At 41.5% G+C, this 27,115-nt stretch overlaps 1 protein-coding gene across 2 annotated transcripts in view; it reads left to right on the top strand.

Moving 5' to 3' along the window:
* The first annotated feature begins 2,066 nt into the window (after positions 1-2,066).
* TSPAN2 (tetraspanin 2) overlaps positions 2,067-27,115 on the top strand; it is a 64,006-nt gene continuing 38,957 nt past the window's right edge. The window contains exons 1-2 of one of the 2 annotated variants that reach the window (XM_074188509.1): positions 2,067-2,146; positions 27,013-27,115. In XM_074188509.1, coding sequence (XP_074044610.1) covers positions 2,078-2,146; positions 27,013-27,115 — 172 coding nt within the window. In that variant the 5' untranslated portion in view covers positions 2,067-2,077. Of the gene's footprint in view, positions 2,147-2,653 lie in introns of those variants that run through there. The other variant, XM_074188508.1, reaches the window with a different exon arrangement.

The raw sequence follows: 27,115 nt of genomic DNA, 5'->3' as shown, positions 1-27,115 counted from the left end.
TTCAGTTATTGTTTAGATTAGATTGCCTCTGAAGTCCCCTCTAACTCTCAGTGATTCCATTTGTCTCTGGTTTTCTGCACAGTAATCAACAGTCTTTGACATCACCAGGAAACAATAAACAATCATTGATGGATTGAAGTCAGATGATAGAAGTTCAGATTCTGAATCTGATATCTACTTATACATGTGACCTTGGGGAAAAAATCACTTAATCCCTCTGAGTCTTGGGGTTTTTTTTAATCTGAAAAAATGAAGAGGTAGGATTAGATGATGACTAAGGACCTTTTGAGCTCCAACTTCTCATTACTAGTTATCAGAATACCTTATTCAAGAACCTTTGGCTTTCTTTGATGGGGTCTCTAAACCACCATTAAGGTCATGGTGATTTGAATTCTTTTTTTGAAAATCACCCGTTAGCAGAGTGCTGCAGGAGTCCAGACCTGGTGTTAGCCCTCCCACTCAACAAACTTAGCTGGCAAGTTGAACGTGGTGACCGCAGCTGGGATCCTCCTGGCAGCTGTCCCCCTGCTGTCTCTGGACTCCATGCCTATTAAGGTAAGGATTCTTCTTTGGAAAATGGGGGGGGGGAAGGAGGGAATCCTGCTCCTCCCAGCACATTCTCCCTAGAGAGAGTGTTTGTGGGATGAGACTTACTCTTCTTGGAGGAGGAGGGGAAGGAAAAGCAAACTATGAGCACTTTATACCGAGTGTCTTGGCATCCTGAAGCCATTCCCAGCCTCCTTTAGAGAGGTTTCTTTAGAGGGCCAAGTCTAGGGTTGCTTCCTGAACTTCAGCACTCCAACCCTGAAATGCACATCTTCATCTCGTCTCCCAGGATTCCTTCGAGGCTCATCTTGTGTACTTTCTCCTACAGCAAACCTTCAAGACCCTCCTTTATTGTTGGTGTGCCCTCTCACCTTCCTCAAATGATGATATATATGATGCGACTAAGTATTGAAGTGGGACAAGTGCTAGAACTCCAGTCAGGGAGACCTGAGTTCAAATTCAGCCTCAGAAGCTTCTTACCTGTATTTGTCATTTCACTTTATTTCTGCCTCGATTTACTCATCTATAAAGTGGGGACATTTAACACATTCACCCCTCAGCAATTGTGAGAATAAAATGAGATCCAGTTTATAAAGTGATGGCAAACTTTCACGCTCTATATAAACGCTGCCTATTAGTATTATGTGTTTATCTGTTTGCATGTATTCCCGTGAAGTCTGTCATAGCACATTGCCCTTCCCAATAGCACCAGTTTCTGGGACACACTGCCCAAAATTACATCACACTTTTTTAATGTATGAACGTCTTACGGGGCAGTTTGGCCTCCAAACCCAGAAGACGGTTCAGGTCCCGCCACTGACACAATTCTTGCTTTTGCCCATTGGTCAAGAACCCAAACCAGGCTTCAGGACAACGTTCCCAGAAGACCTTGCCTTCCTAGAGACCATTTCTTCAGGTAGGATTACCTTACATCAATGAAACCCCGGATCTTGCCCATATTTGTGTCTATTTCTGTGGGCTGTGGGAGTCCACGGTATTTACTCCCAAAGGAATGTAAGCTTTTGGAAGGAAGGGGGTTCCATTCCTGCCTTGGTCTCCCTAGTCGGCCCCGGACCGGCGTGGGCACCTGAGTCCCCGAACCAAGCCCTGCGGTTGGGGTCGAGTTCTCTGGATTCCCGAGGTCCACAGTGCTTGATCCAAAGGGTCTGTCCTTGGAGGCTTCTTTGTGGCCAGAAGCTCCTTCTGTCACTGCTGGGGTGTCCAGGGAAGGCAAGGAAAGACAGCCCCGGACCGCAGCCCCCCGCTAACTCTGGCCCCCCGAGCCCTCCAGAGCTCTCCTCCCCCCATCAGGCCCCTCCTCTCCCCGCCGCCCTCCTCCGCCCCCCGCTTCCCCCTGCTCTCTCCTCAAGCCCCTCTCCCGGCCCTCCGGCTCCAGGCACAGCGCCCCCTTCCCCACCCTCGGCTCCCCGCGGCCCCGCCCTCGGCGCGGCCCCGCCCCCTCCCCGCGGGGCTCCAGCTGAGCCGAGCCGGGCCTGGGGACTCGGGATCCCGCCGCCGCCGGGGCCGCAGGATGGGGCGCGTCCTGGGGGGCCTGCGCTGCATCAAGTACATGCTGCTCGCCTTCAACCTGCTTTTCTGGGTGAGCCCCAAGCGGGGAGCGGAGCGGGGGCCGGCCGCTGCCAGGGCGAGGGGGCAGCGCCAGTGGGGGGGCTCCCCAGGGAGGGAGAGGGGGCATTGCAGTTGTGGAGTCTGGGTCCGGGCGGCTGTGGGATCGAGAGTGACGCGAGGAAGTGGGGGAGGAGGAGGAGGAGGGGGAAGAAGAAGGGGTGTGTGCATGTATGTGCGCCTGGCTGCATGCGTGTGTGTGTGTGTGTGTGTGTGTGTGGTGTGTGTAGGGGTGCGCGCGCGAAGCTAACGGGGAAATGAAGCAGGCAGGCACACAAAGAGAAGGAGGGGGGGACCGGAGGGTCAGGGATGGATGGAGAGGCGCAAAGGGCCCATGGAGGGAGAGGACTCGGGAGCAGTCCTCGGAAACTGAGGCTTCCTCCTTCTGAACGCCCCCCCCCCCCCGTCCTCCGGGCTCCCCTGGTGGGGCACCACCTGCTCCTCACCTGGCGGGGGTTCCCCGCCCTAACCAGCCCCGCCTCCCCTCCCACCCGCTGACCTGCTTGGCCGTCAGTTTCTTCTTTCCTGGCACCGAATCCCACCCCCACCCCCCACTGAGAGAAATAGGAAACAGCCAAATTTGGGATGAAATGTCTTGGTTTGTTTTGGGGGGTCGGAGGGATGCAGGTCTGGGAGACTGATTCACCGTAGCCCCAGGTCCGGAGGTGGAAGTCCAGACCGGCTGGGGACCCGAGGTCTGTACAAGTTAGCAGCCGGCCAGGTCTCTCAAAACCCTCCACTGGCCCCAGCTCCTTTGGACTCTCAGGGATGATCTCATCCAACTCAACTCAGGAGCTGAATGTATGGACAATAGGAGGAGCGGGAACCAAATATGGTTCCCCCTTCACAGGGGTGGCACTGGGTCTCTGGCAGAAAAGATCACGGCGCCTTCCTCTTTCAAATTCTTGCAGGAATGCCTAAGACCAGACCCTTCCTAGAGCTCCCGTCACCCAATCCCACTTCTGTATCTTGGAAGAATCACTAGAGGGTCTAAATGTGTTCTTTCTATCTCTTAGCAACTCTTTTTGGGGTTACCTCATTGGATGGGGGACTGCTCCGAAAGGTGGGCTAAGATAGGGGCTGCACTTTGTTGTATTGTGTTTCGTTTCTGAGAGACAGGAGTGATAAAGGAAGGCAACAGCAACAACAAAACTATGGGTCCAGAGGTGGGAGATCCACGTTTGGATTCTGGTTCTGATACTTCTGGCTGTGTGGCATGGCCACTTTTCAAGCCTCAGTTTCTTCATAAATAAAAACGGAGATAACAATAATTATAGGACCAACCTAACAAGATGGTTGGGAAGAAAGTGTCGTGTAAACACTTAAGGACTTGATCATTTTAAATTATTCTTCTGAGATAGAAATGGGGCAGTAGTGACCTGAGCCACTTGAAACTTGGCGGTCTTCGAGGAAAGGATAGAGGGAAAGGATTCTTTCTGGTCTGGGGTAGCTGCTTTGTTTTAGAAACCTTCTACTCCCAATTGTGACTAATGAATACATGGGCCTCTGGGAGTGGGGCAGTCTCCACTTTCATCTACAAAAGCTGAGCAATTCCCAGAAGACCACATTCTCCCTTGTTTTAGACTGCCCTTAGCAGGAGTCTCCAGCCACAATGATATTAGAAGAGAAGCATTAAAACCAGGCTCAGATCTCAAATGTCAAACACATGATTTCTGCCAGCTGAGGTCTTTTCACTGAGTTTATCTTAGGAATAAATGCTTATCAGGACACAAAAATTGCAGATTTTTAAAATTTTCTTGGGAAATGTGTTATCAAGTGTTAATTATCCAGATGCAAATGATCCACCTGGATTGTCTGCTACATATTTATAATTCCAATTGCCATCTTTTCTGAACCATCTTTCTCCTCCTCATGGAGACAAATTAATTTTAAAATCTGCCTGAAAAGAGTATAATTAGGAAGGTAAATCTGCTGCAAAAAGATTTATTAATTTATATTGACAGAGTCCTAATTAAATGACCAGAATTGGTCTTCTATCTATCAGGGAAGTTTGGTTTTTTGGTCCTGACCTATAATTCAATCACTGTAGAGAACATTTATGCTCTGATTTGAAGTAAAGCTGGGCAACTTCTCTTTAAGAGAGTTATCTAGGAGCCCTAACAAGTTAAATAATTTGGCCACTGTCACAGTTTATGCATTTGAGGCCCAACTTGAACCTAAGACTTCCAGGCCTGTCCTATAGTCACCCCACCAGAACACCTCAAAAGTGTATAAGAGAAGAATAAAACACAAATCTCACCTTCAAGGATTTTCTTTTGTTTAAAAAATTATGTGACAAAAACAATGAAATTAGTTATATTACACTGTTTATTTTTTTATTTATTTTTTTAGGGGTTTTTTGCAAGGCAAATGGGGTTAAGTGGCTTGCCCAAGGCCACACAGCTAGGTAATTATTAAGTGTCTGAGACCGGATTTGAACCCAGGTACTCCTGCCTCCAGGGCTGGTGCTTTATCCACTGTGCTACCTAGCAACCCCTACACTGTTTATTAATGAATAGAAAATTATGCGGTCCCGATTGGCCTGTTAAGTATTAGACAAGAAGAGGTCTTGCACTGTTGGAATATATTATCTAAAAGTGGTCTGGGGACAAAAGACAACCCCTGCCCTCAAGGAGTTCACAATCTAATGGGGGAGGCCAAAAGCAAATGTTTACAGAAGAGCTCTATATGATGAAATTTTGGAATTTTCTTGGCAGAGATACTTGGAATGGTTTGTCATTTCCTTCTCCAGCTCATTTTATAGATGAGGAACTGAGGTGAACGGTTTAGTGACTTGCCCAGGGTCACACAGCTTATAAGTATCTGAGGCTGAATTTGAACTCAAGACCATTAGCCTTCCTGATTCCAAATCCAGTGCCCCACCTAGCTACCCATACAAGATAAGGAGGAAGTAATTATCAGAGGGTAGGCACTAGAATTAAGAGGGTTTGAGAAAGGCTTTCTGAAGACAATTGGATTTTAGTTGAGACATAAAGGAAGTCGGTAGGTGGCAATGAGAAGGGAGAACATTCTAGAAATAGGGGACAGCTAGTGAAAAAGCCAAGAGATACTATCTTGTTAATGGCACACAGAGGAGGCCAGTGTCACAAATCCATGGTAGAAAGTCCATTGTGCCATACTAACTTCTGTATAGCATGGGTTTGATAAATGTTTGTTGAATTGTTGAATCTAGGCCAACCTCCTAATTTGATATGAATAAATTTCAGAAGGGGAAAGAAGTGACTTGTCAAAAATCAGAACAGTTAGTGGGTGAGGCTTCCTGACTTCCCTTTCAGTGTGCTTTCTAAGTAGTCAGATAAGGTTTTATGGAAGAATTAATATTAATAATAAGAAAATAATAATAATAACATTTATGTAACATTTTAAAGCTCACAAAATGCTTTACAAATATTTTATCCTCAGAATAACCCTGGGGAGGTCAGTGCTTTTATTAATTCCCATTTTACAAATGAGGAAACTGAGGTAATCAGAGTTTAAGTGGCTCACCCAGGGACACAATACAACTAGAAAGTGTCTGAGTCTGGATCTGAACTCAGGTCTTCCTGACTCCAAGTCCAGAAGCCCTTCATCCCTATGCCTGACCCTTTGAAGGATAAGCTAGAATTGTATAAAAGTCAGTAAAGGACACTGCCAGGTGGGGGGGGAGGAAGGAGAGAACTTGATGTGTAAAACCACAAAAAGGAGAATAAATATAGTATGCCTTTTAACAGGAAGGCTGGTTAATGACTTGGATTAGGTGTATCTTGGGAAAAATCTATACTCTGCCCCTTAGCCAGTAAGCCTGTATTTGGTCTGCCTTGCTCAACAGTATTTTAATGGCTCTGTGATCTCAATGTGGAAACTCTCCAAAAGTGCAGATTGCAATTCATTCACTACTTTCTTTGTCTTTCATCCTCTATCTTACTAACTGTCTTTATATTCTTATTTTTTGTCTCGGTTCATTTTTAATTTTCATATATTCAATTTAGCGAGTATTTATTAGATGGTTTTGTTAAAATTTGTTACATAGGTTGCTCCTAGAAGAGAGAGCAAGGCCCCTGTTCCCCACCAACCAGCCCAGCTCAGCTCAACTCAGTAATATAACACATTCTGCTAAAGACAAGAGATGATTTGGCAAAGCACTTTTACTGGGACGAATTACTTAAATAATTGCCTCCACTTTGCACAGAGATCAAAATCTAGAAAAATCCTGACCTAGTCTATCTAGTGCCTATTTCCTGAAAAATAGGTTGGAGTATAGAGAGTGTGTTAAAAAAAAAAGGGACAAAGGTCTAGTTTCCTGAAAACTGAGAGAGTGGTTGTCCTTAAATATCTTTTAATGACATATATACTCAGGGACCCCTGAACACTCTTGAGACACAGGCTCTCCAGATTCTCCAGGGTAGCATTTCCTCTTTTAGCGTCTCCCCATACTCCAGTGGCATAGCTGGGTCTGAGCCTCTGTAAGGTGTAGTTTTTAATCCCCAACTTGATAAATCATTTTGTATCCTGCTGACAGTTTGGTTTGAGTTTCTCAAGGTTCTGATTCTGGCTTTATAAACATTCTACTCTATCAAATCCACTCCAACAGCATACTCCCTTCCCTGAGCGGCTCCAAATATATTCACTGTGGAATTTCAAGAGGGGAAAAAACCAACAACCAGCAATCACCGGCCTGGAATTACTTTCTGATACTGTGGCTATGTCTGACATGAAAGCCCTCCCTCCAGCATGTCTAAATTCAGCCACCACAATCTGATAGAACAAAGTATTCCTGGGGCCGTTGGTGAAATCACCTTTATTTTTTTTCCCCTGTTGCATAGCAATATGAATAACACGCCACCACCCACCCTGTCCACTTACGGTGATTTAAAGACAAACCTAGGAGCTGTTTATTCCTTGGTATATTGTTGTGATCTCAGCGTTTTCCTCACATTGTGCTGTGTGTACTTGGGGCTCTTAGGGCTATACTGACCCAACAGGAAACAGAGCTCCTCAGATGATGAAAGGGAGATGCCATATATGGCAAACAGAGCCGTTCCACTTTGGTTTTGACCCCTGCTAGTGGGGCAGTGGAGATAGAGAGTATGCAGTTATCAACCTCATTGAGGTGGAGAAGAGAAAATGATGACTGCAACGACAACAACACACATATTTATGTGGCACATTAAGTGTTACACAGCATCACTCCTTAGGATTTCACCACAACCTTGTGAGAGAGGTAGGTACTGCAGATATTATCCTCATTTTACACTTAAGGAAACTGAGTCTCAGAAAGGTTAAAAAAAATTGCCCAGGGTCACACAGCTAATCTCAAAATTGAGATTCAAATCCAAGGATCCCCTACCTCCCAAACCCACACTCTTTCCAGTTCTAAAGCAAGTTCTGATTTTTATTTATTTATTTCACATTGGAGTCACTGATGTCATTGGATTAGGAATAGAGGGCTTTTTATACTTAATAATTTCATCTCATATCCTACTCTATCTCTCTCTCTTAATCCATCTACAATGTGTCAGGAGACTATTACTAGCCTTATAAATTTCTTTCTGAGAGATCTGGGAGTAAAAAATACATGTAATACAATATAGCAAACATTTATTATTAAGTATCTGTGTTATACAGAACCCTGTACTCAGGACTCAGTGGGGGCTGGAGGGGAATATCAAAGTGTAGATAGACCACAGTTCCTCTTTTCAAAGTGATTATATCCTAATTGGGGAATAAGATATTAAAGCAGATAGCTTCAATACAAAAAAAATCATGATATTAGATATTTATACTAGAAAGTTGCAAAGTAAGTGTATTATGTAAATATGGGGAGAGTCACGACTAACTGAGAGGAACTAAAAAAGAGAAGTAGCATTTGAATTGGTCATTATAGGAAGAGTAAGAGCTAGACAGTGAAGAGTACAAGGTGAGGAAAAGGTGCCCCAGACTTGGAATTTCAAAATCCCAGAGCAAAGACACCAAAACAGGAAAGTCTAGTATGTGTCTAGTTTGACAGGAACACAAAATAATATGTGAAGAGAAGTAATATGGGATAAAGGTAGGAAGTCTGGGAAATGCCAGATTGGGAAGGACCTTGAGTACTAAGCAAAAAAAAAAAAAAGAAAAAGAAAAAAGAAAGAAAGAAATTGAATTTCACCTGGGAGGTAATAGGGAGTCATTGAAGGTATTGGGTGGAGGAGTGACATGATTCATACATAAGGAAGATCTTTCTAGCATTGGTATGAGGGATGATTTCCATATGGGATAAATTGGAGAGAAACAATATAGGAGAAGGTATTAGCATGGAGGAATTTGAGGAGTGGGAGATATATTAAGAAGACCTTGCTTAGTATAGGATTGAGACTACCCCCCAACTAAGTAATGAACCACTTCTTCCAAAAGTTTCAAGGCATTTTGCTTGATTGTCCATCGGCTCATCTTCACTTTTGCAATCTTTCAGGATGGAAGGAAGTAGAATAATCCTAGATGCCTTAGAAGTATTGTTCCATGGCCTGGCAAGGAAGTCAAATTATCCTAGATATCTTAGAAGTATTGTTCCGTGGCCTGGCAAGGAAGTCGAATTTCCCTGGATACCTTATTGTTCGATGACCTGACATCAACTGAAGTTTCTCAAACTTAAGGTATGGGCAATATAGGAGAAGACAGTCCTGCAGAGGACAGATTTGGCTAAATTAGAAGGATTGAGAATATCTAGGTCCTGCATCATCACCTGATATAGGAAGGCAGAAGCATCCATGAAGGAGGAAGATTCTGAAGAGAATCCAAGATCCTTTTCTAGAAGAGATCCAGCCCTAGTCTCTCTCCTGGGCTTCCAAGTTCTATCATTAATTGGACATTTCAATTTGAGTATGCCATAGGAAACTCAAACAAAACCAGGTTCAAAAAAGAATTATCTTTTCCCTAGAACTCATACCCTTTCAGATGTCCATATCTCTGTTCAGAGTATCACCATCCAAGTTCACAACCTGAATGATATTCTTACCTTCTCACTCATCTCCCATATCCAATCAATTGTCAGATCTTTCCAGTTTTTATGTCTCTTGTTTCCATCCTCCAGTACAGTCCTCCTTTGCTCAGGTCTCCAATACTTTCCACCTAGACTGTGACCATACGCTCCTAACTGATCTCCCTGTATCAAATCTCAGAACATTCCATCCTATTCTTTATAAATCCCAAAGCAAAGATTTGGCCACATCTCTCTTCTACTTGATAAATTCCAATTTCTCCCTTTTGCCTTTATTATTAAATAGAAAATTCTCTGTTTGACTGTTAAGGACCTTCACAACCTGACCCCAATTTACCTTTCCAGTCTTGTTATTCATTACTCCCCTTCCTTTATTTGACAGTTCGACCAGATTGCATTAAACTAGGCAATAGGGAGACAAAGATTAATAAGAAAATGATGCCTACCCTCAAGGAACTTGTATTCTACTGGACTAAAAATTATAGGAAATTCATTTTAACAACAGTGTGTTTTGAATGTTCTAAAGGGAAAAGCAAAAATACTAGTGTTTGAATTCTGGACTCTTTCTCATAAAGACACCATTTTCCATCTTTTCCCTTATTCTTGAAAAACTAAAGAGAAGTTGTTTAAAGGCCTAAAATTTTGTGGCTGTAACTGTGGCCTGACATTTCAAGTACAGAAATCTTGGAAACCTTCAAGAGATGCCTGTTCTTCAAACCAGCAGCATAGAGTTTATAAAAACAAAAAACAAACCAAAAATACTCCAACCAAATAATGATAAGTCAAGATATTGATACCCAGGAAATAATATTCTTCCTGTCTTATGTAACATTAAATTTTTAACCTTAGTATTATAGCATTAGCATTAGTATTACAATTATTGATATCTTAGAGATGAGAAGATAATCTCAAAATTGTAAGGCTGGAAGAAATCTGGTCCAGCTCTATCATGCCTGGGGGTGGGGGGGGAGATCAGAGGCAGTGAGTTGTTGAGTTGTTTCAGTCATTCCAACTTTCTATGACCCTTCTTGTCAAAGACACTGGAGTGTTTGCCATTTCCTTCTCCAGCTCATTTAAAGATGAAAAGCTGAAGCAAACAGAGTTAAGTGACATGCCCAAGATCACAGTTGGCAAATGTCTGAGATCACATTTGAACTCAGATCCTCCTTAGTATTCTATCTATTGAGTCACCTAACTTCCCTAAGAGGATAAAGAGACTGGCCTAAAGTTTCACAAGTAATGCTCAAAATAGATCTTGATCCCTGGCCTCTTGGCTTCCATCCCAATATTTCTTTTTTCACAATCATAAAAGCAGGGATTATTTTTCCTTTTTATTTTTGTATCCTCAGTACCTGAAAGGTGGCTCACTTTGGAATCAGGAAGACTTGGTTAAGTCCTATCTCTGATCCACACCCAGTGAGTACAAGTTACAGAGCAGGTCCAAATCTGCACCAGTGGAGTGAGTCTCCATGCATGGAGTTCCCTTCACATGAATTCATAAGTCTGGGCCAGGGATTGCTTAATTTAGTATCTTCTCTGTGCTGAACACTGAGGATACAAAGAAAGGCACTGTGTAGAAATTGACTCTGTATGGGATAAACTGGAGAAAATTTGTAGAGGAGAAGGTATTAGTATGAAGGAAGATCATGTGTGGGAGGTGGAATTTTTGCTGAGACTAGAAAGAAACCAGAGGAGTCATGTAGCAAAAAATGAGGAGGGAGAGCATTCTAGGCATGGGAAATTGTAAAGGGAAATGCCTTGAGTCTGCAGATAATGTCTTATTCAAGGAATAGCAAGGAGGTCAACATCCTGGGATTGCCCAAGAGAGAGGAGTAAGAATGGTGTAAGCAGCCTGGAAAGATACAGAATGCACCAGGTTATGAAGACCTTTAAATTCCAATTTTAAAATATTTTATAATTTTATAAATATAAATAAATAATATATTTTATCCTGGAGGTGATAGGGAGCCATTGAAGCTTATTGAATGGAGGAGAGAGGCAGGTGATTTGGTCAGATTTGTAGTTTAAGAGGATCAATTTGACAGCTAAGTAGCAGATGGACTAGAATAGAGAAAATTGAATAGACTCATTTAGTCCAAGATTCCCAAAGAGACAATATGTTCCTATATAAGAGTTGTCAACCTTTCAGGAGGGTGTGCTTCTTTCTCCCTGTTGTTCCCTGACTTCATGGTAGTGGGGAGAAATAGATTGGCAGAGAGGATGGCTGGCAATGGTGACTCACAAACTCCAGATCAGGGGACAGGTTGAGGCAGCAGGAATTCTCCTGTGCGGGAAGCAGGGGAGCCTTGGCAACTTCATCAACTCACATGGGCATCCTGCCCGGAGGAGCCAATTGGCAGCAGTCAGGGACACCAAGCACACCACCACCCCAAGCCAAGAGAATTCTCGGGGGCAGTTGTGCCCTGGGGTTCTGACCCCTTCTCCAGTGGCAGGAGCTCCAGAAGGGGAGGCAGAAGGACTGGGTGTTAAATAAACTTGGCCATTGACCTGCCTATGTTTAGGCTTGCCATTTAAACTCAATGTCTCCCTTTCTGCAAAGGAGTTGATACCTTGCTTGTCTTAACTGAACTCATAAGGATGTGGTGAGGCAGAATGAGTCACTGTGAAAACGCTATAGAGGAAAAGCACTATGAAAACCCAAGCTATAAGCCAATGTTTCCTAACGAACACTGTCCAAGCTAGCTTTTTCACAGCATATATTTTGCCTAGATAATGCTAACTGGGCTGACCACAGAAGTCTGTTGCCATCAACAATCCTGCTCATGTCTAAACCAATACTTTCCTGAAAACATTTTTTTTCTTTACTTTGCATTCATGCCTGACATGGCTGAAAATGGTGAAAACAATCATGAATAAGAAAAATGTAGGCATTCTGGATAACAAGAAATTCTGTCTACCTATATTTGTTATTGTTCAGTTGTTTTCAATAGTGTCCAACTCTGTATGATCCAATTTAGGGTTTTTTATTTTGGCAGAGACACTGGAGTGGTTTGCCATTTCCTTCTCCAGCTCATTTCACAGATGAGGAAACCAAGGCAAACAAGGTTAAGTGACTTGCTTAGAGTCACACAGCTAGGGAGTGTCTGAAGTCAGATTTGAATTCAGGTCTTCCTGATTCCAGAACCAGCATTCTAGCCACTGTGCCATTTAACTGCCTATGAGTGTGTTATGTATGCATGTATATGTATGTATATTTGTACATATATACATACATACACCAGCATATATACCATTTCATGCTAGTGTGAAAAATGTGAAAAAATGCCGATGAGGAGGCCTTCAATTACAGAGTGAATAGGTCCTCATCATCCACCTTGATGGCGCACATTTATCCACAACCCACAGCATGCATGTTCCTGTGTCTACCTGTATTACAGGGATTGGAGTATTATAGAATGAAAAAAAGCTGTGCTCTCCTCCCTTCATAGTGTAGAGAAAAAAACTGGATTCCCTTCTGACTTGGGCAGGTTTTTGTTGGGGTTTTTTTTAAGTTGGCTTCTTTTTCCAATATCACAGTGATTCTAGGCTTAGCCTAGTGACTGATATTTTTCTCTGGGAATTTAGAATGTTTCGATTTTGCTGGTTAAAAAGCCTCTTACAACCAGAATCCCTTTCCCCCCAGATTCTTGCAAGTTCTTTTTTCTATTCCTCTGTTTTCTTCATGGCAGATGGTGTATCAGTCTCATAAATAAATACAACCAATTCACAGTTATTCTTGTGTGAATTATCCAATTTGTGAATTGGTTAACGCTAACTTTTCAGTTTCTTGTTTCCTTCTTCTCCCACCATTAGACATACTCCTGTCACTTCTGCCCTATTGTCAAATGATACGTATTCAAGGTTGCAAATTAATTTGATTAGAAAATATTTAAAATAATTTTAATGGTCTTGCTCATTAACCTGAGGTCTCTGAATTTGGTTATGTATACCTATATATTTATAACTGTATTTTAATATATTTAGTTTCCTTTGTAATCATGTGTTCGTTTTCTTCATTTAAAAAACATTTTTCTGAGAAGGGGTCTGTAGAATTCACCAGATTGCCAAAAGGGGTCCACAACTTTCCAAAAGGACAGAATCCCTGGTTGATATCAAACAGATTTGTCACTAGGGCAAAAAGAAGTCATATCCTGTACCCCAAGGCTATGTAGCAATGGTTGAGACTTTATGTCCGTTCTCTTCCTGCCTTCCTACTACAAAAAATCAAGTATTGATTATTTATAAACATCACCTTACCTGAAGGCGGTCTTCCAGGAACTTCCCAGAAAGCCCGATGCAGATCTTGAGAAAGAGGATAAATTAGCAACTCAGGGTAAAGTCAGCTTTTGGTATTTCCAAACCATTCAATCAGAACTATCTTTCCTGATTCTGCTTCCCCTAGACTTGCTGGGAAAAAGTGAGCTGAGTAGTGGTCCCTTGAATTCTTTTCCAAGTGAGAGCAAAATAATATCTTTTTCCAGGTTAGTTTTTTTAATTACTTTACTTCTCCCAAATCCCCCCACATCTATACCCCTCTCCTGCACTCTCCCCAATTTTGATACTGCATAATAATAAGATGAAAAACCTATTTTTCTTCTTTCCTGAAAAAATGCCCCTTCAGGTGCTAGAGCAAATGTGCTTCTGGTTGGTAGCTCCTAATGGTAGCTCCTTTTAGTGAGCAGAATTGGGAAGAATGTTCTGTGATGCAATTCCCTTTTGTGATATGGTTTCCCAACAAGAACAATTATCAGCTTAAAAAATGATGATAGCTCTAGGCCTGAAATGACGTTTTCATTTTAGTTTTAATCCATAGTAGAGACCAAGGCTATAGGTTGGACTAAGCTGTTTGTTAAGTCATGGAGTGTTTTGGAGGCAACATTGGACTCGGACGATCTCTTGATGTCTACGAGCTCTGTGACCATGGCCAAAATCACTTAAACTCTCAACTCAGTTTCCTCACCTGTAACAGAGCAATAATAATAGCTGTGATAAGCTGCCACTTGAGCTGTAGAGAAAAAGCCAGAGACCTGGATTCAAATCCTTCCCCAGCACATATTGGTTAAGTGATTCTGTATATATCACTTAGTATCTCAGGGCTCCAAGGTAATTCTCTGTGACTAGGATTTGTTAGCCTAGGAGACGTTTCCACCTCTACCTACATGAAAATATTGGTGAAGAATTTAAATTTTAAAAAGTCCTACTTTATAGGATAATAGGATTTCAGATTGAGATTTTAAGAGACCCATGTTACCATATTTTTTTTAATTGGGGAGAAGTTGATTGATTATATTTGACTGGGGGTTTCTAAAGGTGCTCCCAGAGCTAATGTTTTCTAGGAGATCTTGAATCCTCAAACCCAGTATTTCCTATCAAGATCTTCTTGTTTCCAGGGCACATGATTGTTCTCTGATACTACTGCTGACCTGAAAGTTCAAAGAATCCTAGAATTTGGAGTTGGAAGGATCCCTAGAAATCATTTAATCCAAGGTGCCTCTTTTACAGATGAGGAAGTTGAGGATCAGAAATAGTCAGTTTTAGAATCTTGGAGATGGAAAGGATTTCAGGGACCATCTAGTCCAACCCATATCCAAGAAAGAATCCCCTCTATTTCTTAGCCAAGATATCATACCTGGAAAGAAGCAGAATCAAAATTCAAACTCAGGTTCCTACCTTCATCCTCTCAGAAAGATGTACAGATAAGTTAACCAAATGTAGGCACGGGAAATTTCAAAACTTCTACTTTAGAACTTTCCACAAGCATCGTTCAGAGAAAACAAACTCTGGAGAAATGATGGGGCTGTATTCGTACTGTAAATGGTGTCTTCAAGGCCCTGCTGGCTGTCCGATTGAAGCTATTAAGCCTTATGATTAAAATTGAGCAATACTCTAGAAGAGCATGGATAAATGACTGTGTTAAGCCAGAAGGCAGAGTTTCTGTTCCCACAAATCCATTTGCCATACTCTTTATCCTCAAAGAGCCTGAAGTACAAGTGACCGAACTGGTTATTGTTCACAGAATGTTAGGGCTAGCAGAGTTCACAGAGATCATCTACTCCACCTCCCTCATTTTGCAACAGAAATCACTGAACGTCACAAAGGATAAGTGATTTCCCCAATATAGCCCAGCTGGATACATGTCTGCTTGCCTTTTAAGATAATATAATAATAACATTAATCGCTGGCATTTATATAGTACCCCAAAGAATATTCTCACAGAAACCCTAGGAGGTAGGTCCAGTCTACATCTCATTTTACATATGAGAAACTGAGGCAGACAGGTGAAGAACTTGCCAGGATAAGCATCTAAGGTTGCTTTTGAACTCAGATCTTCATGACTCCCAACCCAGCCTATCACTTAGTTGTCAGAATCCACAACTCAACCACATTTGTGAATCATAATGCATGCTTGGATTTCCTTCACTTTGACCTAATCCACCAATAAGACATAACATGCTAGGATAGATTTAGGTATACTCAAATGGATTGGTGATCTCATCTACTTGGAGTTTTTCCCCGGGGTTGTAAATCACAGTCCATTTGTGCCTGTCCATCTTGTGACTCTTGTCCACATTCTCCCTTAAGTTTGAGTTTGAGGGTAAACCTGACATGTCGAGGATGCCCTCATTTTCTCCTGACATAATTGGGACATCAATGGAACATTCTGGTCAGCCACCTGTCAGTTCTCATTCTTGACCCATGACCAGTCCATCTTCTCTTCCTACTATAAATTTCTCTTTTACTCTCATTCTTCTTGAGACTTCCTCATTGACTTTATGTTGCAGTCTGCTCATCCTTACCATGATGCCCACCAGTACCTTCTCTGTGATAACCATTTTAATAAGGATAGGGATACAATGATGAATTTTTTTTAAAAAAGTCTATTCTCCCAAAGAGCTTATCATCTAAATGGGAGATAATACCCACAAATAACTGTAGCACAAATTAAAATATGATAATCATGTAGGCAAGGTACCTATGAAATCACTTTCAGATGAGGGAAATCAGAAAAGACAAGAGAAGTGTCATCTGAGTTTGTCCTTTTTTTTAGGTTTTTTTGTTTGGTTTTTTTTTGCAAGGCAAGTGGGGTTAAGTGGCTTGCCCAAGGCCACACAGCTAGGTAATTATTAAGTGTCTGAGGTTGGATTTGAACTCAGGGACTCCTGACTCCAGGGCCGGTGCTTTATCCACCATGCCACCTATCTGCCCTATTAGTCCTTTTTAAGAAGGAAAATATTTCAAAAGGTAGAGATGATAAAGGGGAGTTCATTGTGTACATGTCTTATTCCCCTCCTCCCAATTATATTCTGAATCATTTAATGACAGGAGATGATATAAAGAAAGAAGATGGAAAATTGCAGAATGAGAAGGGAGGTGGCACATTAAACAATCCAGTGTCAATAGAAACATAAAAGGGAAGGTAGTTGGGTCAGCTTGGGAGAGTCTATAGGACCGGGCTAAGCATGAAGTGTATATTCTATTTCCTAGGCCATGGGAAACCTCTGAAGATTTTTGATCAATATTTTCGGATCTGTGATGATAAAGAAGAAAGAGGAATAGGGGCAGAGAGGTGTAAGAGATACCAAGACAAGTTGTGAGTCTGTCCTAGATTGAGCCTGACATGATCCAGGATGCTGCAATGTGAGGAGGAAAAAAAGAGAGCTTATTCAAGAAATGCTGATGAGGTTAATTGGCAATTGTTATTATTAAACACACTCAAAAATTGTCATTTCTTCAAGAATCCTCAGGAAAGGAGAAAATAAAATCAAAATCCATTGAGGAATTCTTATTCATTCTAATTGACATGGTTTGGGCAGATGGCCACACCTAAAGGAAATATTTTTGTTTATCCACTTTGCCTAAATGCTTTCTAATCCCTTCTGGGATTTTTCTATTCTGATTTTTTTTTAAAAAAAAAATCAACTTCTTGAAGAGGCAGCTCATGTTCTAAAGACATATGCTTGCAATTTGTAACTTCATATTCTGAAAATTCTCTGGAATATGGTTAGCTACTGAAAGTTTTGAGATCCAGCTTCTTATAAATTACACATGAAAATATACAATCCTCTCTTGGTTTGGAGGGCACTGGCAAGTTCTTCCACTGATATATTTCCATTAGTTTTTTCCATCTTTCCTCTCTTCCTTGCATAAATGGTGAGCATAATTTTCCCAACCACTTACGGTTGCTTCCTTTTCAAATACTGGTGTTTTATTTTGTTTTGTTTTCTGTTTGGGGGGGTTGGCATTGGTTGCTGAAAGTAAGGATCTTTTGGGTTCAAATAATGATAACAAAGTTCTTGTGTAGGCAATAGCCCACCTTCTTGACATGCTGAAATCACAGAAGTCCCTGCAAAACTAGCAAGGTTTCTATGTTGTGTTATTTTTCCTAAAATATTCAAATTAACTTATTAAGTCCCACACACTGTTCTAAACTTAGGGAATAGGGATAGGGCTTAGACTTATGATGGGAACTCCCAAATAAGTGCAGGTCCATACCATCTCTGTCATTCACAGTCTTAGAGAGTTATCCTGAGAACTAAGAGGCCTAGTGACAAAGCCAGTATATGTCAGAGGCATGACCTGAACCCAGCTCTTCTCCAACAGAGCCTAAAAATGTTCGTTCTCCATCTATTCCACCATGGTACCTCTCTAGGCACAAAGATGGTGCCTTACCTTAAGGAGGTCACATAGTTACTGGTAAGAAACATGTGTCAGAGAAGTAAATACAATGAATAACTGGAATTACTGGAAAAGGAAGTGGCAAACCACTCTAGTGTTTTTGCCAAGAAAACCCCGAATAGAGTCACAAAGAGTCAGATTTGACTTAAAAACGTTTATTCAGCAGCTATCTTGGGCCAAGCGATATGATAAACTCTGGGCATACAAAAAGAGGCAAAAGACAATCCCTGCCCTCAAGGAGTTCACAATCTTAATGTAAAAATATGAAATTCTTGGGTAAGAGGGAGCACTAAAGATTGGAGGGCTCAGCAAAGACATTGTGCAGGAGGTGAGAGGTTCAATAGTCCAAAAAGGAGCTGGAGATGCATAGAGGAGAAATAACATTCCAGGCAAAGAAGCAGGAAGGAGTGTTGAATGGCAAGTCCATTCAATTCAACACACACTTAGGACTTCTCTATGATGCTTGCCCTTCATTTGTGAAGAAGACCATGACATCAGAGAGGTGATGCCATGACATGCATACAAATTGGAGTTGAGTATAGAGGTGCTGTGCAAAATCACTAGCCTCAGTTTTTCTTCCAGGGTCATCTGGGTTCAATGACCAGATATGGATCACAATGACTAGAGCTGGCAGGGCAACTAGGTGGTACAGTGAATAGAACACCAGCCCTGGAGAAAGGAAGACCTGAGTTCAAATGCAGCATCAGACACTTGACACAAACTGTGTGACTTTGGGTAAATCATTTCATCATTTGCCTCATATCTATTTCTCTATACTAGGTGCAAGGACTCTTGCTAAACAAATCACTCATGGTTTCTGGACCTTAGTGATCCTACCTGTAAAATATAGGTGGTGCAGTGGATAGAGCGCTGACCTTGGAGTCAGGAAGACAGGAATTCAAACTTGGCCTCAGCCACTTGACTCTGTTACTAGCTGTGTGACCTTGGACATGTCACTTAAGCCTGATTGCCTCCCATTCAGGGCCATCTCCAGTCAATCTGATTCATATCTGGCCAGATATGGCTCTGGAGGAGAAAGTGAGGTTGGTGACTCAGCATAGCCCCTGCTCAAATCCAATTCACATGCTTGTCATGGCATCGCCTCCCTGATGTCATGGTCTTCTTCGAAAATGAAGGACAAACATTATAGACCAGATATTTTCTAATTCCCATAATGCTAGTGGCTTCCTTCTGTGAATTATCTCCAATTTATCCTGAACATATTTTGTTTATGCACAATTTTTAGATGCTATCTCCTCCCATTCTATTGTGAGCTCCTTGAGAGTAGGAACATTTTGCCTTTCTTTTGTACCCTCAGAACTTACCAAAGTACCTGGCCCATAGTAGGGACAATAAATGTTTGCTCTGATTCTGTGAGGTTTTTCTTCTTAAAGTAATCATCTGGAGCCTCTAAATTTGCACCAGGGGAACATCACTTGAATGTCTCGCCTGAGCCTACCTCTTCTGCTCACTGCTTCAGTCTCTTCACCTTTCCCAACAAAACTTCTCTCTTCTATGTTACATTCCCTCAGGTACCTGTTATCGACTTTCCAAAGTGATAGCTAGTGGATCCAGTATATTGACTATATTAATGTGTTCATGGAAGCAGGCTAACCCCCATCCCCAGTCCTCCATTCTTCCTGGGTAACATGTGCATTTTCTCATTGGCCTTCTGGAAATAACAACCCTCCCCGAAAAGAATAATGTTAAAGGGGAGGTATTAGAATTAGATTGCAGAAAGATATGGGATGATTAAGTCTATCTTTCAGCCTTCTTCCTAACAATAATAATCCACATGTATTTATTATTGAAGTACTAGGTAGTACAATCATTATTCACTCCATTTTACAGATGAAACTAAGACACAGAGAGGTTAAATTATTTATCTGCAACTAGTAGAGGCAGAATTAGGACTTAAACTCCTGTCTTTTGATTCCAGTTTCAATGTCCTTTCATCCATACCATATTTTCATCTCAAGTAATACCACTAAGCTTGCCTTTATTGGGAGATTGCAGGGGCTGATTGATACCACTCTGTTCTTGACATAATAGGAATCTTTATGAACTTTTCTAAGAATTAACTTTGTTGAGATTTTTCTTCTCATAAGTGGCAGCATGAAGCTTTATCTGTAATAAGGAAAATCTAAAAGTCTTCCCAATAAGATCAGGGAAGAAGCAAGCATGCCCATCATTACCATTTTAGAAATGCTAACTATAGCAGTAAGACAAGAAAAAGAAATTGAAGGAATTAGAATAGACAATGAGGAAAGAAAATTATCACTCTTTACAGGTGATATGATAGTATCCTTAGACAATTAACTAAAAACTAGTTGAAATGATGAATTTTGGCAAAGTTACAGTATACAAAATAAACCCACATAAATCATTGACATTTCTATGTATTACCAAGTCCAGCAAGAACAGCCAGAAAGAAATCTTGTTTAAAATAACTGCACCCAGTATAAAATACTTGGGATTCCATTTGCTAAGACAAACTCAGCTACTATATGAACACAATTATAAGAGGCAGCATGACATAGTGGACAGAGCACTAAGACTTGAAATTAGGAACATCTAGAGCAGTCATGTGCCATAGTGATTAGAGTGCTTGGCTTAGAGGCAGGAAGACTAGCTGTGTGACTTGGGACAAGTCACTTAACCTTTGTCTGCCTCAGTTTCCCCTCAGCTATAAAATAAGAGTTTTGGGCTTAATGGTCCCAGGGTCCCTTCCTGCTCTAAATCTGTTATTCCATGAAAATCTCACCTCTGACACTAACTGGACGACCCCAAATGTGTCTCCTCTAGTTTACTTCCAATTCTCCAAGGAATTATTATTACTAGGGAATTGGAGCCAGACTGTTTGTTGAATTTTCAGTGTGAGCATTTATACCACAGAAATTGTCATTGCTACAAGTCAGGGCTTGATTTACTATTTCAGTGATAGTCTAGTTTTAAGAAAGTATTACTAATGAGATAAAATTTTAAAGAGGTAAAGATGGAACCAAAATAAAGGCAGGGACTCACCTGAGCTCTCTCTCAAACCCCTCCAAATACCTTTAAATAATGACTCTATAAATTCTAGAGCAGCAGCACCCACAAAAAGATGGAGTGAAACAATTTTCTAGCCTAAGACAACTTAGAATGTTGGCAGGAAAGGTCTGTCACACCAGGGTGAGAGAGGAGGGCAGTTCAGTTCAGATTTTGCCAGTACAGACCAGGCCCAGCAAACCAAGAGCCACTGGGAGTCAAAGAATCATCAGCAACTGTTTTCAGAGCTCTCAGACCACAGATGGTTAAGGGTGTTCAACAACTGGTCAGAAGGGAATCACAGGAGGTCTCTCTTAGTTCTGAGGCAGAACTCTGTTGCCTAGCTCATACCTCCATCCAAGTCATACCTTTGGGTAACAGTTCCCATCCTGGATGAAGAGGAGCACTATGACACCAGAGCTTGTGACCCCAAATGAATGGGGACCCTCCTCACAATTCCAGGGCAGTAAAAAGTGCTTGGGGTCACTCACAGACCTGAGTAAACACCTCTTTTTATATCATACTACCTTAGGAAAGCTGAAAACTTATAGGTCCCTAAAAGTATCTCTGAAAACAGCTGCACAAAACCCTTGAAGCTTGGAATGGTGTGTCCTCCACCCTGGAAGCAGAGCCCTACTTTAATTAGAGTTAAAAGTCAAGTCATAGAATAGAAAAATGTGCAAACAAAAAAAAAAGACCTCTGACCATAGATAGTTACTGTAACAAGGAAGATCAAAACAGAGACTCAGAACAAGGTAACAAAGTCAAAACTGCTACATCAAAAGCTTCCAAGAAAAAAAAAATATGAATTGGTCTTAGACCATGGAAGAACTCAAAAAAGGATTTTGAAAATCAAGTAAGCAAAGTAGAGGAAAAATTAGGAAGAGAAATGAGAGTAATGAAAAAATGTCATGGAAAAAGAATCAATAACTTGGTAAAGAAGACACAAAAATGAAGAAACTAACACCTTAAAAGTGTGTGCGCGCACAGATATTCCCTCCGAACCCCAACAGCTGGGTTATTCAATATGTACCTGCCCCTTTATAGCTTGAACTTGACAGTTTAGTAGAAGTAATGAAGTCATTCCTAGGCTAGAGACCCAGCACCTGAAATAACAGCAACAATCACAACAACTGGCATTGATATAATGCCTTAAGGTTTGCAAAGTTCTTTACAACCATTATCTCTGGGGCCTCACAATGATGCCTTATTACTGAACCAAAGACAGATTTTTGATCTGCACTGATGTAGGGAGCTCTCATAAAAGGAATTCTCCATACAGAGGAAATCACAGGCTCTTCCCCTATTGCGGTTATGAATTTATTAAAGTCAAATGAGCCAGAACCATGTCTGGTACTATTCTCTATAGAATGTCCAACCATGTGCAGTTGATGCTCAGCACATGTTTAAAAAAATATTTATTTTCATTTAAAAGTATAATAATAATAGCTAACATATTTGTAGTGTTTTAAGATTTATAGAGTGCTTTACAAATATTATTTCATTTGATCCTCACAACAACCCTGTATGTAGGAGCCCTTACTGTCCTCATTTTACAGATGAGGAAGCTAAATGACTTATTTAGAGTCAAAGAACTAATATATGTCTGAGGCAGGATTTAAATTCAAATTTTCCTGACTTAGGTCCACTGTGCCACCTTGCTGTCTCTATTAGAATATATAAGAAATATTCAGAAGCTAAGTTATCAAAATGATGCTCTGTTATTGTTCAGTCATTTTAGTCATGTCTGATATTTTATGACCCCATTTGGGGTTTTTTTGGTAGAGATACTGGAGTGGTTTGCCATTTCCTTCTCCAGCTCATTTGCCAGATGAGGAAACTGAAGCAAACAGGGTTAAGTGACTTACCCAGGGTCATTAAGCTGGTAAGTGTCAAATTTGAACCCAGGTCTTCCTGACTACATGAATATAGGACAGCACTTGCCAAAGGAACATCATCTGGGTCCCTCACCACAAATTTTAAAGGGCCTGGTCAGGACAGCCCAAGGTATCCATGTGCACTCTGGTGAGTAGTCACGCCAAGGGGGCAGTTCTCTTCTGTCAGCCAGTGATGAAATTCTTTTCAGCCACCATTCCCTTGACCCTGGAGGATATCCTTGTGGTTTCTGGAGGTGGGTGAGGCAGAGCAGAGCTCCCTTCATGGCTTAGTGGTTTTAAACTGCAACCCCTCTTCTGATTTTCCATTCTGCATCAAACACATCGGTGCCAGAGTGGACAAATGTGTTCCGTCTGAGTGGAATAATCCCAGACGGCTATAAATTAGAATTTGTGTACAGAGATTCCAAAAATGTGGCCCTGCGGTGGGATCTCCCTGAACTCGTCACTTCCTCCGCCCCCTCCTCCTCTTCAGGATTCTCCGAGGTTGCAGGTTTGGACATGTATCCGCTATCAATAGCAATTCTGCATTGTATTTTTGAAACTTCGTCATTCCCTTAAATAATTCCACAGGCTAAAATATGTTGGTTTTGGTCATGAGGTTTTTCCCCTCATAGGGTCCATAGAAGTAGCCTCCTATCCTGGCCAGGGAGGGTGCAAACCCTCTGTTTACATGGGGGAAACCCACAATACCATGACTGCCTTTTTCCAAACCAAACTCTGTTGGGCTCAGTTCTTTCCTGTCTTTTCATGAACTGAAAAATTAAGATGCCATGCCATGCTTGAAAATCAAATGCTATCAAGTCCCAAAAAAATCATGTTAAAAAAAGTAGGCAGCCCCTGTTCCCACAGCTGTGTATCATATTCATTATCCAATTAGCCTTTTCCTCAATGCTGAAGCATCTTAGTTACTTCATATTAGAGTCTAGTGGCTAGGCTGTGCCTGGGGCTCTCCTCCTAATCTGATGATTCTCACTTTTCTTCTCCTGTAGTAGCAACATTACTTTTCTCTTCTTAGGCTGCCTTCTTAGCTTTGAGCTTGAAGGAACGAGGAGGAGGAGGAAGAGGCCAACCTGGAAGAGAACTCCAGAGTTGGAAAAAACTTCAGAAAATTTAGTCAAACCAGGCAGGGAGGTCCCTCTACAATATCCCTTACAATGGATATTCATCCAGCATTTGCCTGAGAACCTTTGGTGAGAGGGAACATATTACTTCCTCAGAAGGCTGATTTCATTTTGAGACAGTTCTGGTTATTATATAAAAATTATATAGTTATTATATTAAAAATATATTAAATAGGAAGATTTTTCCCTCCTTGTGTTGGACCAAAATTCATCTCTACTCTACTCAATGTAGGTCAGATACTTCCTGAATCTCATATAAATAGCTTTATATTTCAGAAAGATGGGGGAGGCAGGGAGAGGAGGGAAGGAGAAGAAGAAAGGAGAGAAGGAGAAGGAGGAGAAGAGGAAAAGGAAAAAGAAAAAGGAGGAGGAGGCCAACCTGGAAGAAATCCCCCAAAATCACAGAGCTCCAGAATCGGGAAAAAAAAAGTCTCAGAAAATCTAGTCAAACCAAGCAGGAAGGTCCCTTGCAACCTCCCTGACAAAGGATATCCATCCAAACTTTTCCTGAGGGCCCCTGGTGAGAGGGAACCCAATACTTCCTGAGAAGGCTGATTTCATTTTGGGACCAGTCTAGTTATTATAGTCATAGGAAATTTTTTCCCTCCTTGCATTAAGCTCACATTCACCTCCACTTCTACTCAATGTATGCCAGACACTTCCTGAATCTCATATAAATAACCTTATATTTCTGAAATATCAGAGAGGGAGATCAGGAAAAGAAGCAAAGAGAGAGCAGAAGAAGCAAAGAGGGAGGAGGAGGAGGAGGAGAAAGAGGAGGAGAAGAAAGAAGGGAAGGAGGAAGGAAAAAAGAGGAAAAGGGAGGGAGAAGAAGAAATAGAGGAGAGACAGGATGGAGGGAGGGAGGAAAGGCAATAAAAAGAGATAGGATAGAGGAGGGAAAGAGAAAGGAGAGGGGGAGAGAAAAGGGAGGGAGGAGACAGGAGAGAAGAGAAAACATATGTATGTATGTGTTCATATTGTTTGAGAGGGGGAGAAAGTATGTATGCATGTTTGAAAGAATAAAATTTTGAAAATAATGCACCTTATGTGGGTATGACTAAAAGGTTTAAATTTTGACCTAATGGTGAGGCAGACTTTTGTTCATCTGGGAAACTTTTGCACACAGTAGGTATCTTGCACATAATAGACACCCAGTAAATTTCTGTTAATTTATGGATTCATTGAAATTCAAGTAGACTGTTTGAGGACAGGGAATGCCTTCTAGCATCCTTGAGATCACTGGCCAGTCTTTATATCCTGGAGTCCTGGAGAGACAAGGTCTACAGGGTCAGTAAAACTTTGACCTTTACCTTCTCAAGCTTAACCTTCACATAGGCCTCAGAATTGGTGAAAGAAAGGAAGCGAAGTGATTACTCTACCAGCTGCAGAGTCTGCCCAAGTTTTGCTTGGGCCAGCAATTCAGACTCTACTTCAAGCCACACAGCTCACAAACCCTGCCTTTTTTTTTTCTTTTTTCTTTTTCGCAGAAAATTATTTTTTCCCTTCTCACTTTCCATGGAAACTCAAAATAGCAACCAAAAAAAATATGCCTGGGCTGTCTCCCTGCCTGCAACATCATCACTAGTCAATGTAGTGGGCAATAGTTATGGGAAGAGAGGGTGTGAGGGATAAAAGGGTTATGGGTTGCATCTGAGGAAAATTCCTAATTGGGGATTGCAGACACAGGTGTGGGCTGGCTATTTTGTGACTTTGTTTTCTTCTAGTTTAGATCCTCAAAGATCACAGAACTCCCCTTCCCCCCACCCTAGGAGTTGGGGGATTATTTCTTTCATTGTGACCCTCCCGCTGTGATGTTATCTGTTGACATTTCTTAATCCATGGTGTTGATGATTGTGGTCCCGCATGACAAACGGCTCATGCCTATTTGAGAAGCCTTCTGCCAGGTCCTAAGTGCCAACAATGAATGTGTGCCCAACCTGTAGTAGACCGTTCTGATCTTGTAGCAGTCAGATCAGCCACAGTCAGACACAGGTAACTCATCTCCAGCATAGTGACGTCATTGTGGTCTTCTTGGATAACAAAGGACAAGAGCCAGAACCAACCAGCTAGCAATGCAGATTGGAAAAAAGGAGAGGGGGATAAATCCTGTTATTATTGTTGAGCCATGTCTGACTCTACATGACCTCATTTGGGGGTTTCTTGGCAAAGACATTGGAGTAGTTTTGTCATTTCTTCCTCCAACTCATTTTTACAGACAAGAAAACTGAGGCACACAAGGTTAGGTAACTTGACCTGGGCTGCACAGCTACTGAGTATGTGAAGCTAGATTTGAACTTAAAAAGATGAGTCTTCCTGACTCCAGGTCAGGTGCTTTATCCACCAGACCACCAAACTTCCCTAATAAAAATAGTTTTCATTTTTTGTGTGCAACATGTTATAATGGAGCAACCGAATTGGATTCAGGAGAGCTGAGTCTGGCTATGGAGCCTTCAGCATGTTGTTTGGTGAGCTTTATAAAATGGGTATGAGAATAATACCTTGCTTGTTGTAGAGAAAGTAACTTTTGTAAAGTGGTTTCTCAAGTAATGTGAGCTGTTATAATCATATAACCAGAATTCAAATGCAGCCCCAGACACTTACTAGCAGTGTGAACCTGGGTAAGTCACTTAACTTCTCTTTGCCTCAGTTTACTCATCTGCAAAATGGGGATAAAATAACGCCCACCTCCCAAGATTGTTGGGAATATCAAATAAGATAATGTATAGAAAGTGCTTTGTAAACATTAAAGCCCTATGGTGAATGTTGGCTATTATTATTGATTTTGGCGGTGATGATGTTCTTGACCTTCCCATTCCCCTTCTATGAGAAGATGAGAAACCAATTTAAAGACCAAGAGATTCTCACAGCCTTCAGACCATCACCAGAAGTCCTATTTCCTGTCAAATTAGGTCATGGGGTGGAATGGTTCTGGAAAAGGCAAGTGAGAAAGGTGTCTTTGCCCAGTACTTCCCTCACTATCGTAAACATAACTGTATAAGTTATGTTAGCATGTGTTTGATGATATGGTCCTCCTCAGTAATGAAGGATGAACATCATCGTGGATGTTCACTACACCACCAGCACCTTTGGCTGCCTTCACAGACCTGCTGGATCAGATATTAACACACTTATCTTTCAGTTGGCAGGATCTGCGGTCATTGCTTTTGGTCTGTGGCTTCGGTTTGGAGGCATAGTAAAGGATTTATCTTCAGAGGGTAAAACCCCTGAGTATTTCTACATGG

Source organism: Macrotis lagotis, chromosome 5 (assembly GCF_037893015.1).
Source record: "Macrotis lagotis isolate mMagLag1 chromosome 5, bilby.v1.9.chrom.fasta, whole genome shotgun sequence".
In the NCBI taxonomy this organism is placed as follows: domain Eukaryota; kingdom Metazoa; phylum Chordata; class Mammalia; order Peramelemorphia; family Peramelidae; genus Macrotis; species Macrotis lagotis.
This window is presented reverse-complemented; position numbering and strand designations above follow the sequence as displayed.